We start from the raw sequence: 17578 nt of genomic DNA on the forward strand, positions 1-17578 counted from the left end.
CCGAGCTCTGGCACTGAAAACAAATTCCAGAGCCATTTGGTAGGATTTAAGACCTTGAGAAGATAAAGAACAGAGTATGCAGTCCTGGTGTTTCTTTATTTTTCACAACAGGATGGGCTTGTTGAAAATCAGCCAGTCTTGATTCACTTGAGTAAAAGAAGGGCCTTGTGGAGAAAAACTACAGCCACCATTCAGAGAAATGTGCGACTCCATGTGTGTGCTCATTGCGGTTTTTTCTTCCTCTCTCAACAGCATGACCTCATGGCAAGGCAATTGGGCAAAGCACTTTTGTGGTGATAGTGTGCTGATAATTTTGGCAGATGACCCACAAGTCCCTGAAAATCGTTCAAAAACTATAACCAAGGGGACTTTTTGCAGATCGAATGCTTTCCCCTCCTGAAGAGAACACGTTAGAGTAACATTGTGCTTATGCCAGTTCTTTGACAGTGAAGTGATGCAGGCCAAATGAATGAATTACAGAGGCCTCTTATGCAGTATTGACATATCAACAACAGCAGAGCTGCCCCCCCCCATCTAGAACCATAATCTATATTCAAAGCCACTGTTGGGCAGGGACAGAATGATCTCATGACCCATTGACTGGCATTAGCTCTACTCAGTGTGTCCCCCCCCCTAAAAAATGTTTAGGGGTACTCTCATTTTGACTCAAGAAAACCACCATTTTATAGTTCAAATCAGGAAAAATAAGTACAGTCATACCTTGGGTTAAGTATGCTTCAGGTTGAGTACTTTCGGTTTAAGTACTCCGAGGACCCGTCTGGAACGGATTAATCCACTTTCCATTACTTTCAATGGGAAAGTTCGCTTCAGGTTAAGAATGCTTCAAGTTAAGTACGGACTTCCAGAACCAATTAAGTACTTAACCTGAGGTACCACTGTACGGTAAATGGACAAAAGTACCAAGATTCACAAAATGTTTAGGGGTATGCGTCCCCCTGCATCCCCCCAGAAAAAAGCAATGGCTCTACTGAAGGTGACATTTCTTTCAAGGATCTCTCTCTCTCTCTCCCCGTCTCCTCCCTTGCTAGTGCCTGTAATCCTGCCACAACACAGTGGGTTGCACCAACAGAAAACACATCTGATCCACTTCTTTTTTGCTGGCTCCACACGCCATAGCCCATATTGCTATGGTGGGTTCCCCAATCGTCCAGATGTTGGGGGGGGCACATGCAGCAGGAAGTGGGGAGTGGTAAAAATATGGTGTGCCTGCTACTAGCACAAATCCATTAGTTTTTCCAGTAAGCTAGTGAGTGGAAGGGAAGGGAATTCTTATCCAGCTCTTATTTAAAAGTGAATGAGAGAAAAACTCTGGGTTCATAATGCTCATCTTCAGGTTGAAAAGTTGCTAAGATTCAATAGAAACTTTTATGGTATCATTAAATTTGGTGCATACACTTTGAAACTGTGGATGTGAAGTCTGCCTCTTAACAGTATTCAGAAGCTCGGCGCAGGGCCAATTAAGGCACAGTGTGGCCATTGTGCTGAATTTTGAGCCAGAAAGGGATGCCCTTCTGATTAACAAGTATATGAAAATACATAACTGAAATGTGGCACAACACAGAGAAAGTTAACCAATGTAACATGGTCATTTATGGGAGAGGAGATAAGTAAGGTAGTCCAAATACACATAGTGAAACCCAAGCTCCTGGGAAACTCCTTATGGTGGGCTAGTGCATACTTGCCAGGAGTTTTAAGGGCCATTCTCCACCTGCTATAACCTATAGCAGAAATAGGAATGGGTTGTGCAATTTCTGGACATATGCCATAAAGTTAGCCAGTAATACTGTATCCAAAATATCAGAGGATTGGTCAGATAGTGTAAGCACCACCAGGGATAACACTGTCAGTTTGAACCACGTTGGCATGCAGTCTTTTTAATGCCCAAGATAAAGGTTTCAAGGCAAGTAGCCAGGTGCTTACCCTGTCTATAGTGGTGTAAAGGTAAAGGTACCCCTGACCATTAGGTTCAGTCATGACCAACTCTGGGGTTGCGGCGCTCATCTCACGTTATTGGCCGAGGGAGCCGGCGTACAGCTTCCAGGTCATGTGGCCAGCATGACAAAGCCGCTTCTGGCGAACCAGAGCAGCGCACGGAAATGCCGTGTACCTTCCCGCTGTAGCGGTACCTGTTTATCTACTTGCACTTTGATGTGCTTTCGAACTGCTAGGTTGGCAGGAGCAGGGACCAAGCAACAGGAGCTCACCCCGTTGCGGGGATTCGAACCGCCGCTCTTCTGATCGGCAAGCCCTAGGCTCTCTTAATAGATGGTTTACTTCCTCACAAATGGTTACTCTAGGGTACTTCCCCTGCTTGGCTCCATTATGAAAAATGAAGTCAAGAATGAGGCAAAAAATGCCTGGAACCAAGTAAGAGAAGCTATGGTGCTGGTAGATAAAACTGAAGCACCCTCTCCGGTATGCTATATTTACTGTTAGGATATCCGCACCCCTACAAACTGGACAAATGAAAAGAAAGGCATTTGCAGGTAACTAAGATTTCCCCATCATAGGCTGTTTAAATATTTAGGATGGATACATTATCTCAACCATGCCTTTTGCAGTCTGTGTTATGCATATAGAGTCTATATGCATGCTGCACCCTAAAGCCAGTATAGCAGCTTCTAGGATTGAACATAAAAAGTGGTGGTTGTGCCAACATCTCTAATGCAAGTAGGCTCAATTATGGCAAACTCAGGGCTAGCTCAAAATGAGCTTGTCCCTAGTGGCTGGCCATTATTATTGTTGCTGTTATTACTGTTATATTTGTATACCACCCACTACTAAAATCCTCTGGGTGGTTTACAGCATTATTAAAAGTACAAAATAATATAAATAAGAACCAATTCTAAACAATACGAATCAGCACACAAACATGCAAATGTCAGCACAAACACAGCAGCATAAAATCAATCTAGAACAATCATAACATCAGAAAGCAAAAAGACATTGGTGCAAGGAATTAAAACATCAAAATGCCTGTCTGTTGCAAATTTAGAGATCTGGAAGAAGAAAAAGGTTTTCATCTGATGCCTAAAATACCCCTTTTGGGGTTGTAAGCATGAAATCAGGGACTGATTTATTTATTTTTTAGAGATCTCTAAGCTGCTGTGGGAGCCTTTTTTATGGAGCAAGATGCAAATGCTTTAAATAACTAAAAGAAAATAGAAATATGGTGAGCCTTTTGAGGGGTGGGACCTTTCATAAACAGGGTGGCACCAGCAACCATTCTCTTTCCCCACTTACCCTTGTGAAAAGGAGGTTCTAAAAGCAGGGAAGGTGTGTATCAGCAGCCTCATCATTTGAACAGCCTGGATGTTCAAACAGATTGCCCATTATTTCCAAGAAGTCTGGGCAATGACGTTCCCAGTTGCCCCTGGCTCAAAGGAATTAGTTAGGAGTTACTGAGAACTCCATTTCTCAGACTCGCTTCAGAGAATCAATGCCACTTGCAAGTATCCAGAACTTAAAAATGAGGTTGGTGTGTTAATCAGTCTCTAGCAGTCCACTCTGTTAATCCCTCTTGGCAGCACATTCTGGGAGTAGATACAGGGGTTAGCAAACCTTTTCAGCAGGGGGCCGGTGCACTGTCCCTCAGACCTTGTGGGGAGCCGGACTATATTTTGATAAAAAATATATATGAACGAATTCCAATGCCCCACAAATAACCCAGAGATGCCTTTTAAATAAAAGGACACATTCTACTCATGTAAAAACATGCTGATTCCCGGCCGGATTTAGAAGGCGATTGGGCCGCATCCGGCCCCCGGGCCTTAGTTTGGGAACCCTGGAGTAGGACAACCAATGGAGAGTTCCTGTCTCATTATTAAAAACTCCAAATAATCTGGTTTTTTTTTCCTGAGGATGCTCTATTAATTACAAGCTGAGCCAGGAGCCTTTGCCCACCACTAGCATAGAGAACTTAAGATGTTTTCATCTAGATTTATGTAATAATCACAGAGGGATGACCAAGCTTTAATTAGCCATGTTGCCATATTTCACTTGCACCCCCGACTCTACAATGGGTACCCAGGAAACCATGAGCAGAGCTCTGTTCACAGAGAGGGATTTCCCATATTCTTGAATAGTGCAGGATATGCTACAGGGAGCTACAATTGTCAGGTTCTGGGGGTGAACCAGAAGTACCGACACCCCTACTCTGCACTTGTGTAACTACCTTTTGTTTATGTAATGAAATTCTCCCTGCAAAAGGAGTAAGGATTTGTCTACAGGCAAGCTTGTTTTGCTACATGTACATTGTTTTTAACTTCTACAGATCTCTGTATGAACACCTATTGTGGAATTAAAGTGGTTTTATTGTCCTTTGCACAAACATTGTCCAAAATGCAGCAAAATTAATTCTCAGACACAAAAACACACAGTACATTTAGGAAAAATATCCCTTCATAATTATTGAACTTGATTCAAATCACATCATGAACATTTACTGGTTCACACAGTTAATCACACATGTATATCAAGTTATTGTATAAAGTTCCAGAAACACTTTATTTAAAAATGGAGCTGTAAATGCTTGTAACATACATAATAAATGTAACAAAAAATAAATAAGGAGTATGCATTCATACAAAGAACATTGTAAATGCAAACATTTATTACAGAACACAAAAGGTGTAAACGTCTGAAAAAATAAAAACAATTACGTGAAAGGTGTAAATGTTTAATTTTTCCATATCTGTTTCCTATTTTCCCACATATGTGTGTTTGTGGTTCTTCTCCCAAGCACTGAAATGAGAAATGATGATGGCCAAAACCTTGTAACTGCTCTCAATGTATTTTGTTGTACACCAGTTTAAATTTTGACAGCATCTGTAAACAAGTGTTTTCCTGATCTCTGTCAATAGTGAGTGGGATACAGAGTTTGACAAGAGGCAGTTTCCAATTTTAAAGCAAAAGAACAAAACTAAAGCCAATATACACAGGGTTTCGGGGTTTTTATTTTTATATCTCTACAAAAAATGTTTTTGTATATTTAGTTGGTCAAACTTTGCAGTGACTTCCAAAATCCTGTACAGTTTAAAGATGTACAGGAAAAAGTAGTTTTAAACAAGTGACACATAAGATTATTGCTGAAATATTAAATACTATTTCATAAAAGCTTCAAAATTGTATTTTTAACCTTAATATATAGACTGATGCAAAAACAGGAAACTTCCAGTTCTTAGTTGCATTTAACAGAAAATCTTGAAATTACAGTGTTCTGGAAATATAGGGTTATTTACTTTTGTTATTATTTCCAAAAGTTAAGTTACAGGGACAATTTTAAAGATAAATAGGCTTATATGAGATATTTTGTTAGCTTTGCTGTTAAGCAGTATAAGCAAAAGGGCTACATTAGCAGTTTTCTTCCAGAAATTCTTATAACATATAAGACAGACTTACTAGAGAGTCTACAGGGAAAAACATGAACAATTTGTATGTCTGGAGTCAGTCTATTGACCAGATTATCACTATTCTATCTCCAAATCTTCTGAAGAAATTTTTACAACTCATGATCATCTCAAGGAGCACTTATAAATGCATTTTTATTTGACCTTGGTGACACAGCATGAGAAAGCATTTAAAGGGATAGACTTTCAAAGCTATACATTAAACTGGTTTCATAGTTCCAAAATGATGACATTTCATTCTCATCAACATCAAAAAGACCTATTGAACAGGATCAGCAAGGGCCAAATGTAGACTTTTGGGAGGTGGATTTGCCCCATTGTCGTGGTGTCATCTTTTAAAAAAATAAGGACAGTTATGATCACTTTTCTATATACATCCAAGTTATTAGCCCCTATTGATACTGATATGTTCACCTTCAACTCCCACCAAATTCTTAGTGCAAACATAATATTCATGTAAACCTCATGACAATTTACATAGCAATGAAGTTATATAAATCACAATGGTTTGAAATCTTCAGTATGAAACAATGAATGCATTGTCAAGCATTCTCCTTATATTGTAATGTGTCATGGTATTAAGATGCAGGAGATCCTAATTTAGACCCCCTTACTCAGAATCAAGTTTAAATGATCAATAATTTCATACAAATTTGAGTGAAGAGGTTTAATCACAAATCAGCTTGGCACAGGAGACTCAGAAATTTAATAATGCTGGACTTTCATCTGCTTGCATATCATTTTAACAGTCTGCTGAAACAAAGTAAACTATGGAGAAAAGGGTTCAAAATAAGTGCTTGCAAAGCCCATACAATTACCACAAACTGCGTTCTATGTCAATACCAATTTTACCTTAATGAGTCAGGTGTGCGCGACATCCAAAGCATCACAGCTAAGTAGTTGGTATAACAAAGCAATGGCCCTTTTACCAAACTTTGTTACTTTTTGAATGATGATGCTAGGACTCTTTCACTGAATTCTGCACATTCAGTACTAAAGGTTCTGATAACATTTTGTCATTCGCGCAAAGTTGGGTCTTCCTCCTCTCCGTCTGGATTGAACCGATTGAAATGTATGCTGAAATCATGCTCAGATTCAACATTGCCAAGTTCAGTTGAAGCTGGGGCAATGGAGGGTCGAACAGCTCTTGCTTCCGGCTGGCAGTTTGGCTGGATCTGAGGACGGGCACCTTGAGAGACAGAGCTGGACTTCTGCTTAGGCTGAGCTGCTTGGACAGCACTTGCCAACCCCAAATTGCTCATCGCTTCCAATGTCCCATCAGGATCAATCATTGAATTTATCACTGAATAAAGAAAGAGGGGGAGAGGTTGGTGAAAAACCACTACTAGGATTTTTTTCATTCAGGAGCAGCTCATCTCGTGGGATGGAGCCACTACAATAGCCACCCAGGGAACAGTGTTGCTTTCATGGTACCAGGAAGGGAGGGGCAAGGTGACAGGGAGGTTGTGAATGCACTGGCGGATCCAATCAGGTGCTCTTGCCACTGTGTTCTTGCAGCCCCAACCTTGCTCCTCCTGATAAGGGGCATAGATACTGCTGCTGGGAGGCTGTTGCACCGATGAGCAAGCCACTCCTGGTGCCAGAGTTTCTTATGATGGAGGGCAATATTTCAAGTTCTCTTACGGATAAAACCTAATCAGCTTTCTGCAAAGTTCTCTGGGGCCAGAAACATGGGGAATTAGGGGCTTTGGATGGCAGGACAGGACCTGTGTCTGTGGTCATTGAAGAAGCAAGGATGGGTAGTGGTACTCCCTGTAGTCATAGCAACACACTCCTGTCAGTTGCCAAGGGAGGCAGCTGCAAACTGAACAGTCACCTGCAGAGTTGAAAAGACCTTTCCCACCTATGTAACAATCTATTGTGAGATCCACTATTTGCCCAGTAGCACACCAACAGGGATTTCGCTTCTATGTCCATAGCAAAAACTAAGGTCTGGAGAAAAGAAAGTAGTGACTCCGGCAGAGAGCAGTAGGGTCAAGTCACTATTGATTCTCGCCTAGTAACTGAATAGATAACCTTAAAAGTGGGGTTATCATCATTCTTTTCCTTTCCTCATCTCTTTCAATATCCTCTATAACTTCTGTAGGATTGTAACTTTAAAAAAAATCAAATCAAAAGCCTGACAAAATAAAATTATTTGTATTCTGAAAACCCTGATGTTCGCAACATCAGTATATAATATTAAATACCTTGTAGTTGCTTCTCAACTCTCTTCAATTCTTGCAATATTGATGATATTTCCTGCATCAACACATAAAAAGCATTAGGTTTCATTAAGGGAAAATCCACATTTCTTCACAATATGTACATTACATTAATGATTGTATATATGTTAGGGGGAATGTAAGTCGAGTAGTTTATGTGCATAACAATTGGCTATTGTGCACCTTCATCAGACTTCATGGAGAAGATACAAAGCCTGTTACACACCCACATGTGTGGTTTGGCTGTATCTATATATCTGTCTGTATATTGTATTGTTTTGCTGTTTGGCACCCTGGGCTCCTTTGAGAGGAATGGTGCGATATAAATTTAACTTATTAATTAAATAAAGATTTAAAACAAGGTGAAGAACTTTCAAAGTGGCTATATTCTCAGATACATTAGAAGCTGTCTTATAAAGAACTGGTCTATCTCATTCAGGTTTGTCTACACCAGGGGTCAGCAACCTTTTTCAGCAGGGGGGCGGTCCACCGTCCCTCAGACCATGTAGTGGGCTGGACTATTTTTTTGGGGGGGGGGAATGAACGAATTCCTATGCCCCACAAATAACCCAGAGATGCATTTTAAATAAAAGCACACATTCTACTCATGTAAAAACACGCTGATTCCCGGACCATCCGTGGGCCGGATTGAGAAGGCGATTGGGCCACATCTGGCTCCCAAGCCTTAGGTTGCCTACCCCTGGTCTACACAAACTGGTATTGGCTTTCCAGGGTTTCAGGCAGGAGTCTTTCCTAGCAATACCTGGAAATGCAGGGGACTGAACCTGGGATCGTCTGCATGCAAGGAAGGTGTTCTGCCACTGAGCTACAGCCACTCTTAGCGAAAAAGCATCCAAAATCGATCGTCTCTAAACCTTCAGCAGCTGAGGAACTGCTTCCCCCTTTCAACATTCTTGTGTGAGAATGACATTTATCATTTCATCATACCATGCTTGATGTTTTCACCATTGGGATTTCACTTTCAGCTCGTAGCTTCTTTTCAATGTCTTCCCAATTTCGGTCTTTGTCTTTAAACAAGACTCTGTAGCCAAAAAGCACAGAAGAGTGATTATAAGCCTTATGCTATAAAGACTTGCATAAACGCAACTCAAAATAAGATGGGCATCTTGTGGCAAGCCTATATTGCTCTTGCTCTTACTAGCAGGGGAGGCAAAATTACAGAACAATAAATTTTACCCAGTTGTCATTTTCTCTTCGGAGTATGCACACAAATATAAACATTCCAAATGTTTTCCAATAAACCTACCATTAAAATTATGGACTGGTCATTTCTTCGTCAGGGGGCAAACAGCCAAATTTAGCAGGGGATCAAATACTTCCTCCCCCCTCACTGTATACCTCGCCCATCTGGCTGGGTTTCCCCAGCCACTCCGAGCGGCTTCCAACAAAATATTAAAATACAATAGTCTATTAATCATGAATGTGTCTAGGCCCCCTTTAAAGCCAGCTTGATGGCTATCAATACATCTCGTAGTAGCAGATGTACGTGATGTGTGAAGTGCTGTGTGAAGAACAACTTCTTGTCTGTTCTGAATCTTCTAACATTAAGTTTCATTGCATGTCCCTGTGCACCAGTATTAAGAGACAGGATCCACTTTCTCCCACAGCATACACAATCTTATATACCTCTGTCAAAAAGTAGTGCAAAATATATTGAGAAACTCACATAACTCCAGGAATAAGTGCTAGATCTGAATTAGGCAGGACTTACTTGATTTAAATTAACTTTTGGCTATTCCGAGCAATCCAGGATAATTGGTTTAAAATGCCATTCACAAGTTTCAATGAACACAGCACATTTCAAACATTTTCATGAGATATAAAAATACTTTTAATAAACGAGTAGGAATTAAGAGTATCAGAATAGTTTTTCAAGTTTCTGGCAAAGAGTTCATAGTTAGAGAATTAAAACTGAAAAGATGAACATTTATTTTAAAACTCATGTGTAGTTAAACATGCTACACAGACAAGTACTACTTTTATTTTCGTAACACTAGTTGTGGATTTGAGCAAAGGTGAAGGATCAACTCCCCTCTGTTCCACATAGAAGCAATTTTCCTCCAATGTTATTTTGACTAAATTTAGTAATGGGAATAAGAAGGCCATATTTTCTTGCTGTATTTTTTTTGAAAGAATATTGTTTTAACACTATATGCCCCCTCCCCCTGTGTAAAGGAGTTCATTGTTAATAGCTCAAATTTTAAAATACTAATACTACTGCTAACAATAATATTTTAAGAAGAAAGGAAGGGCCAATTTCTTCCTATTAAAATAAACCAATGGTTTTATATGGATTTTAATGGAATATGATCTGCAGTCAAAAGGACATAAACATTTTAATAACATTTTTTGGAAGAGAATTTTACTGATGAGGACACAGATTACCTTATTTTACCAGCTGTTTTATCTATAGACTGTCTAATCTTTCGGGAAAACTGGAAGACTGAGGACAACAGCAAGGTATCTCCCATAACCTGAAAGAGTTTCAAAAGACAATTGTTCATTTAAATAGTACAGTTTCTAGATCACCTTCTAAAAATGTAAGTGACAATATCATGGCTTTTTCTTCCTAAACAATTATTCTCATGTTATGTACCAGTTTACATTAGTTGGAGCACAGAACAAGTACTATTCAACTTTTAAAATTTGTGCAACTTGTCAATATATGAAAATTATCTTTAGCCACAAATGTAGCTTTCATTGCAATATAAAAATACAAAACTCAATGGAATGCCTGCTGAATCTGTACCCCACTTACCAGGGGCTCTTCTTTGTGTCCTTCATGTAGAGATGTGGAGGGAGCAAGATAATATTCTGGGCCCACTTCCATAGCCAGTGTACAGTACTGCTAAACCCTCTGTGATTTGTACCTAGGACATCATTAGAAGGCCTGGCAAGGCACTTTGGCATTAGCATCGTGTGATTTGTTGCATCTATCTGTTTGGTGGTGAGCTCAGGTGCCTGGCTCTTGTGGTGTTCCCCACTGTGAGGACCCCTTTAAAGGATCTTGTCAATCGAAAGTCCTAGGCTGCCATAGGGGCTGGCATGCTGTTCACACATCAATGTCACAGAATGGACCACACTATTGGCTCATGTCATTATGTACCTAAGCTGGGTGGTGGTACTGGTTAGCATTATGGCTGTCAGATGACTGGAACTTTGCCCTATGCCTAAGCAAGCATGGTTGGCTATAATCGATCAAAGTTGTGGCCTTTTTTGTTGCTATCCCAAACACATTGACTTGGATTCAGCAGGATCTCAGACTTCGTCAATTTTGACACTGCTGCCACAGCTCCCCATACAACATTCTTCTGACGAGACCCCTAATCCTCAAGTATGGCTTTTTAGGGGCAGAGTGGACAGTGGTGGGAAAGCTCTATTCTGCAAGCAGAATTCCATCTATGAGTCCTAGAAGCCAAGCAATTAGCTTTGTACGCTCATCAATTGTTGCCACTGGTCTCATGATATTATGATTTGATGTTATCACAGTTATTTCTCAGTTCATGGACTCACAGCTGTCCATGGAGGCACAGGTTAATTCTGTGTCCAGGGTAGCTGTCTATCTGCTCCATCTGGTACGCAGGCTGAGACCCTACCTGCCCTGACAAGACAGAAGTACTGTTTGTGGGGGACAGGAGGCAGGCAGGTGTGGGGGACTCCCTGGTCCTGAATGGGGTAACTGTGCCCCTGAAGGACCAGATGCGCAGCCTGGGAGTCATTTTGGACTCACAGCTGTCCATGGAGGCGCAGGTTAATTCTGTATCCAGGGCAGCTGTTTATCAGCTCCATCTGGTACACAGGCTGAGACCCTACCTGCCCGCGGACTGTCTTGCCAGAGTGGTGCATGCTCTAGTTATCTCTCGCTTGGACTACTGCAATGCGCTCTATGTAGGGCTACCTTTGAAGGTGACCCGGAAACTGCAACTAATCCAGAATGCGGCAGCTAGACTGGTGACTGGGAGTGGCCACTGGGAGCACATAACACCCAGAGAGATCTACACCGGCTCCCAGTACGTTTCTGAGCACAATTCAAAGTGTTGGTGTTGACCTTTAAAGCCCTGTATACCTGAAGGAGCGTCTCCACCCCCACCGTTCAGCCTGGACACTGAGATCCAGCGCTGAGGGCCTTCTTGCATTTCCCTTGGTGTGAGAAGTGAGGTTACAGGGAACCAGACAGAGGGCCTTCTCGGTAGCAGCACCCGCCTTGTGGAATGCCCTTCCATCAAATTTCAAGGAAATAAGCAGTTATCCTAATTTTAAAAGACATCTGAAGGCAGCCCTGAAGGCAGGGAAGGTTTTAATATTTAATGCTGTATTGTTTTAATAGTCAATTGGGAGCCGCCCAGAGTGGCTGGGGAGACTCAGCCAGATGGGCGGGGTATAAATAATAAATAATAATAATAATAATAATAATAATAATAATAATAATAATTATACTTTGTGTGAATAGAGATAATCTTCCCAGTCTGTACTTTCGTAATAAAACACAAACATCAAGGGCAGCAAAAAATAATACGCAAGCCAGTGCTAGGCAGTTCTACACTTGAACCAAAGCAAGATGACAAATAAGAATAGCCAAATTTAGGCTCATGGGGGTTCAAATTCTCACTCTGCTGTGAAGCTCAAAATGTATCTTGGGTCAGTCACTATCTCTTAGCTAACCCCATTCACATAATTGTTCCAGGGATAACATGGAATAATTCCACCTAAACTACTTTGAGCTCCTAGGAAGAACAATGGAATATAAAATCAACAAAGAAAACCCAACATCTCATCCCAAATTTGTCTTCCTCCTCAGCCTTCTGCCTCACTAACTCCAAATCCCTGCCTCTGTTTCACTCGAAACTGCTTAAGGGTGTGGGGATGAGCAATGGCTCTTCCTTATAGAGGTAGTTCATGAGGTAGTTTATCATGTAGTGCTTTGGTACTTAATGTCCAAACAGGAAAGTTATTGGCTCCCTGGGCCTTTCACTCAGCTCTTTATGTAAAGGGATGGACAATACTTACTTCATCCCTACTCCAGGTTCGACGACGTGTAATTGTGGGGGGCTCAGGTAGGTCTGTTGTCTGTGGTTTGGAATCATTAGGTCGAGCGTTGCCATCTGGTGTTTTTGCATTTACCACTGGAGGAATCTTCCTGAAGTTCAGACTTTCGTCAAATACACGGTCTACTAGCTGGAATAAATAAATAAATAAATAAATAAATAAATAAATAATTAGTGAGAAAGCTTCACTTTAAAACCAACCAGAGAGGTGCATTATGAGGCTCGTCAGTTTAGATGGGTTTGCCACTAAAGAACAGAAGAAGTCAAAATAATAACTAGAGTATTCGATTTACTTGTATATTAGAAAACAATAACAAAAAAATTATTTAATTTTGCCAAAACATCAGCAATTATTTTAGTTATGAATGCACAGAAATAGATATTAGGTTACAAATGCAATAGTGGTGTATAACTGCAGAACAAAAGAGAAAGGGGACTCATATTTATTTAGTAAAGATGTAAGTTCATATTACCTAACTCAGAGAAAATGCATATTTACATTAGCAGAAGCTTAGTAGTATGGTTAGGAAACAATAAAAAGAAACCAACATGAACATAATAAAAATTACACCACTTACACACAAAACATATCCTGCTACTCACAAAAATGTACATAGGACATAATGTTGTTAACTAAGACCTATGTACAAGGAGTTGAAATAAATCAAGAGGAACAACACAACAGGTGAACAGAAAACATCCAGGGTTGGCACTGAATTTAGCATGAAAGGGTTGTTTTTTACTAGATTAAATCTTGGGATTTAGTGTTTACCACCACCCATCCACTTCCTGAGAAAAATAAAATAAACTCTACACATAAACCCTAAATGTTGTGTTCTAGAGACATTTTCAAATTCCAGCCAGCTGATTATTCACTTGAATTTGTCAATGCTCAGTAACGGGGGGAAACCTTAATAATAACACAAAACCTTGTTTCTCATATCTCTCTTTTATCCCACATATATGCATCAGACACACATATGGATTCTCTCTTCTTGTCTCTGCAAATACGTTATCTCATAAGAATCTGATCTGACAGCTGGTTCAAATACAGTGGTATCTCTGGTTATGAGCTTAATTCGTTCCGGAGGTCCGTTCTTAACCTGAAACCGTTCTTAACCTGAGGTGCACTTTCGCTAATGGGGCCTCCTACTGACGCCGCACAATTTCTGTTCTCATCCTGAGGTAAAGTTCTTAACCCGATGTACTACTTCCGGGTTAGCGGAGTCTGTAACCCGAAGTGTTTGTAACCCGAGGTGTTTGTAACCCGAGGTACCACTGTAGTCATATCACCAGCACATATGACTGGTCTACTCCTTGGGAACAGTGTTAACACTGGAACAGGCTTTCTCAGCAGCAGCTTCTATGAGTTGAGACTTCTACATTCCCAGCACTTATTGCTGGTGGAAGCTGCCACAGGACTTCCGAGTCTCTTTAGTTAACTTTACATTGTTTACATTAGATCAGCCGTGTGAGTGATTCTGTGACCAAGCTGTAGGAGTGTTTTGTAAATGGTTCAACATGTTTTTGACTACTCTGCAGTTGTACAACTGGTGAAACCAAATGGTAACTCTATTCTGTTTTTCCTTCATTGTTTTACCTATTGAAAAGTGACACGGGTGTGCTAAGGCTAAGCTTGCCAGGTGGAACAATTCCCCTCTCCTTCCCCCTGTGCACTGTTCTGGGGGGTTCTTGCAACACCCCCTCAGGCAATTTCAAGGGGGATAAGGAGGAGAGGGGGCAAACCTCCATTGGGAAAATGGAAGTGCTTGCACAGGACTTCTGCTGACAGGACTAATTAGTTGAATCCTGCCCACATTTTCCATATCTGAGAATTCCAAATTACTGTTGAAACAAACCCTCACACCTAGAAGTTAAATGGAGGCAACTCTAACAAAGAACTTTTATCCAATTGCTAAATGTTTCTCAGTAGCATTTTGTTACTATGGTGGTGTGTTACTGGCTTGCTCCTTAAAATACATCTTCCCAGGAAACTGCCAACCCTGAAATCAAACCAAATAGTTAAAAAAAGACAAACAGTAATATTGTTAAAAAAGAGTTGACTTTATATTTTAAAATACTCTCACTGGTGGTCGCAATATTGACCCGAACATGCAAGTTTTGCATATAGAAACAGCATGTCAGAGAAATGTATGACTTGAACTGCAGCATGAAATCATGCTAATTTAAATGTTTTTGACAATTGTTATAATTAGGAAGGATGGGTTATATATTGAATTAATAATAATAATAATAATAATAATACAATAATATATTAGTGATGGGAACTTCAACTCAGTAAGTAAATCATTTAAAAGATCGGTAACATTCAGGGCCACCTACAACCAATGAAAATGCAAAGTATCTCACCTTACACCTAGTATTTTATAATACCTGTATATAAACAAATCTCTAATGCTTTCTCTTTACTAGGAGCATTGAGATACTACTCACTTGCATCTGAGGCTATGACAAAGAAACAAGCAAAAGGTCTTATGTTCAAAGTAAACAGAAAAGCGGACCTTGTATTCACAATATGACTGTTCTCGCATTGGCCATTTTAACTACTGGGATTAATTTTTTAAGAATTTTTTTTTAATAGGCAACAATCTTAACATTAAAGGAAGAGTATGCTGAGAATATGGAGATTCATGCACACACAGGTGGAAATAATTCAACTTATGTCAGAAGGATAAAGCAAAAGAAAAGAAAGAACCTTATGCATTTCTCCATGAAGATCTCCTACCTCTTCTCTAGTGTCTATGGCAGAGCCAGGGGTGGTGGCAGCAGTGCTTACTGTGGTACTAGGAGCAGTGCCTGATGAAGTCACTGAATCTATCTCTCCTGCTACATCATTGATTTCACGTGCGATGAGAGCCAGGTCCTGACTGATCCTGTTAATAGTTAACACAGCATAATTTATCCCAAATAATAAACCTCAGAGTTCAAAGTTGCTGTTCCTTACAGTGTGAAACATGCTACTGTTTTTAGTATTTTCTTCTAATCATAACTATCATAGGTACGAGTGTTTAAAATAACTTCCAGCTTTGGTTGCTCTGGCAGCTACAAGAGCAGCACTGAAGAAACTTTGCTGCGCAAGGACTCCATCATTCTTCTGCTATAATTGCACAAAATGCATCTCAACATTTTAAATACCTGAAATCCAGGGTTGTACATCTTACCATGCGCAAATGGGTCATTACAGTATATAGTTCCAGGGAGAACTGCAGTGGCTTATAACCTAATAATTAACCCAAACCTAAGGATTCAAGTTACAAGAAAGGAGATTCCAACTAAACATCAGGAAGAACTTTCTGACAATAAGAGCTGTCCAACAATGGAATGGGCTACCTTAGAAAGTGGTGGACTCTCCTCCATAGAGGTTTTTAAGCATTTGTCATGTGTGATTTGGGTGGCATTTGTCATGTATGATTTAGTTGAGATTCCTGCATTGCTGGTGGTTGGACTAGATGACCCTTGGGGTCCCTTTCAGCTATACAGTTCTATGATTCTATCACTTAATTAACATTAATTAACCAAGTCCCAGCATACTGGCACTAAGTAAATGTTAAATAGTAGCTACTTGTACACGTTTGTGAAACCCATTATTACAACTGGGGATTTATGGCTGTGTTTAGGAACACTATGATACAGTAGTATCTTTCACTGACAGTAAAGGAAGCTTATAGTTCTTCTGTGGTAGAAAAAATCAATTTTGTTTGAGTATAAACCCAGTTACAAAACGAAACACATTTCGTAATGGTAATTGATTTAACTGATAAGATGCTGTTTTAAAACCAAGTAACCATCCCTTGAAAGCCAACCTTGCTATTTCTTCTCGATGGGCAGTCCAATCTCGAATGTAGTCTTCCTGTTCCTTTATCCTATGCTTGAAGATATTGCTACTTTGCGTTGGTGTCCCTGTGCTCTGCAATCGAGTAGTTTTCAGGGCTGGAGAAGTACGTAGACGGGCATGTTTAGGAGAGTTACGGTTTGATCCAAATTCATCTTCTGAGGTGGAAGCATAATCAGTAGGAAAGCGCCTCCATCTTGAATTTACTAAATTAGTTTAATTATTAAAAAAAGAATTATTATTGTATCTACTGCAAGGAATAAAATTTTGATTTTAGAAACATCATGACAACACAACAGCTGCTTAATTCCAAACCCAAATACCTTATACAAAAGTGTTTGCTGACTATACATAAAAAGAAAGCTACTAAAATTGTGTTAAATAATAAATGCTAATTTACAAAAATGTGAAAAAGGAAGCTCTTTGTACAATGGTGAGTTAATAAGTTAGGAACACTACTAGTCTTCTATCTAAGAGCTTGATATATATCTGAACAAGGGCCCAATTCATTGTCACTTTTCCAACACAGTGAGTCGTACTTTTTCTGCAAATTTTTCCCATTGTCAAAAAGCCTAACTTTCCATGAGATATTATAGGCATGGAGTATAAATAACTGAAGTAGTGTAGGGGTGGAAATATCTAGTCTATTGAATTTGAAATTCAATTTTGAAACATTAGGTGACATCCACCAAACATTGTAAGAGCATAGCGGACTTGAAATAATAATCTAATGTTACTTTCCTGAGGAAGAGGAGTAACAATAGCAAGCAAAATGCTCATTTTCAGTCAGATGTTGAGGGCTACAGGAAGAAAACACTTTCCTTGTCCAACCCTCTTTCCCCCTGAAAGGGCTGTTCAGACTAATAGAAATACAAGTCCTTGGAAATGTAATAGTACCCAAACAACCTAAGGGAACTGAAGATTCAAAACACTACCTTTTTTTGTTTAAACATGGCTTTGTTATATGGATCAGTCAGACAGCATGAAAGAATGTGGTGTTCAAAA

The 17578-nt window shown here is 39.9% G+C and overlaps 1 protein-coding gene across 6 annotated transcripts in view; it reads right to left on the reverse strand.

The window, feature by feature from the left end:
• Positions 1-4495: 4495 nt before the first annotated feature.
• CEP170 (centrosomal protein 170) overlaps positions 4496-17578 on the reverse strand; it is a 70655-nt gene continuing 57572 nt past the window's right edge. For 2 of the 6 annotated variants that reach the window (XM_060272878.1, XM_060272874.1), the window contains 7 exons: positions 16545-16779; positions 15437-15614; positions 12683-12850; positions 10061-10149; positions 8603-8696; positions 7640-7691; positions 4496-6732 (listed from right to left, as the gene is read on the reverse strand). In XM_060272878.1, the coding sequence (XP_060128861.1) occupies positions 6446-6732; positions 7640-7691; positions 8603-8696; positions 10061-10149; positions 12683-12850; positions 15437-15614; positions 16545-16779 (1103 nt within the window). In that variant the 3' untranslated portion in view covers positions 4496-6445. The remainder of the gene's footprint in view (positions 6733-7639; positions 7692-8602; positions 8697-10060; positions 10150-12682; positions 12851-15436; positions 15615-16544; positions 16780-17578) is intronic. The other 4 variants (XM_060272875.1, XM_060272879.1, XM_060272877.1 and 1 more) reach the window with 3 other exon arrangements.

The sequence above is a fragment of the Zootoca vivipara genome, chromosome 3 (genome assembly GCF_963506605.1).
Source record: "Zootoca vivipara chromosome 3, rZooViv1.1, whole genome shotgun sequence".
Classification (NCBI taxonomy): Eukaryota; Metazoa; Chordata; class Lepidosauria; order Squamata; family Lacertidae; genus Zootoca; species Zootoca vivipara.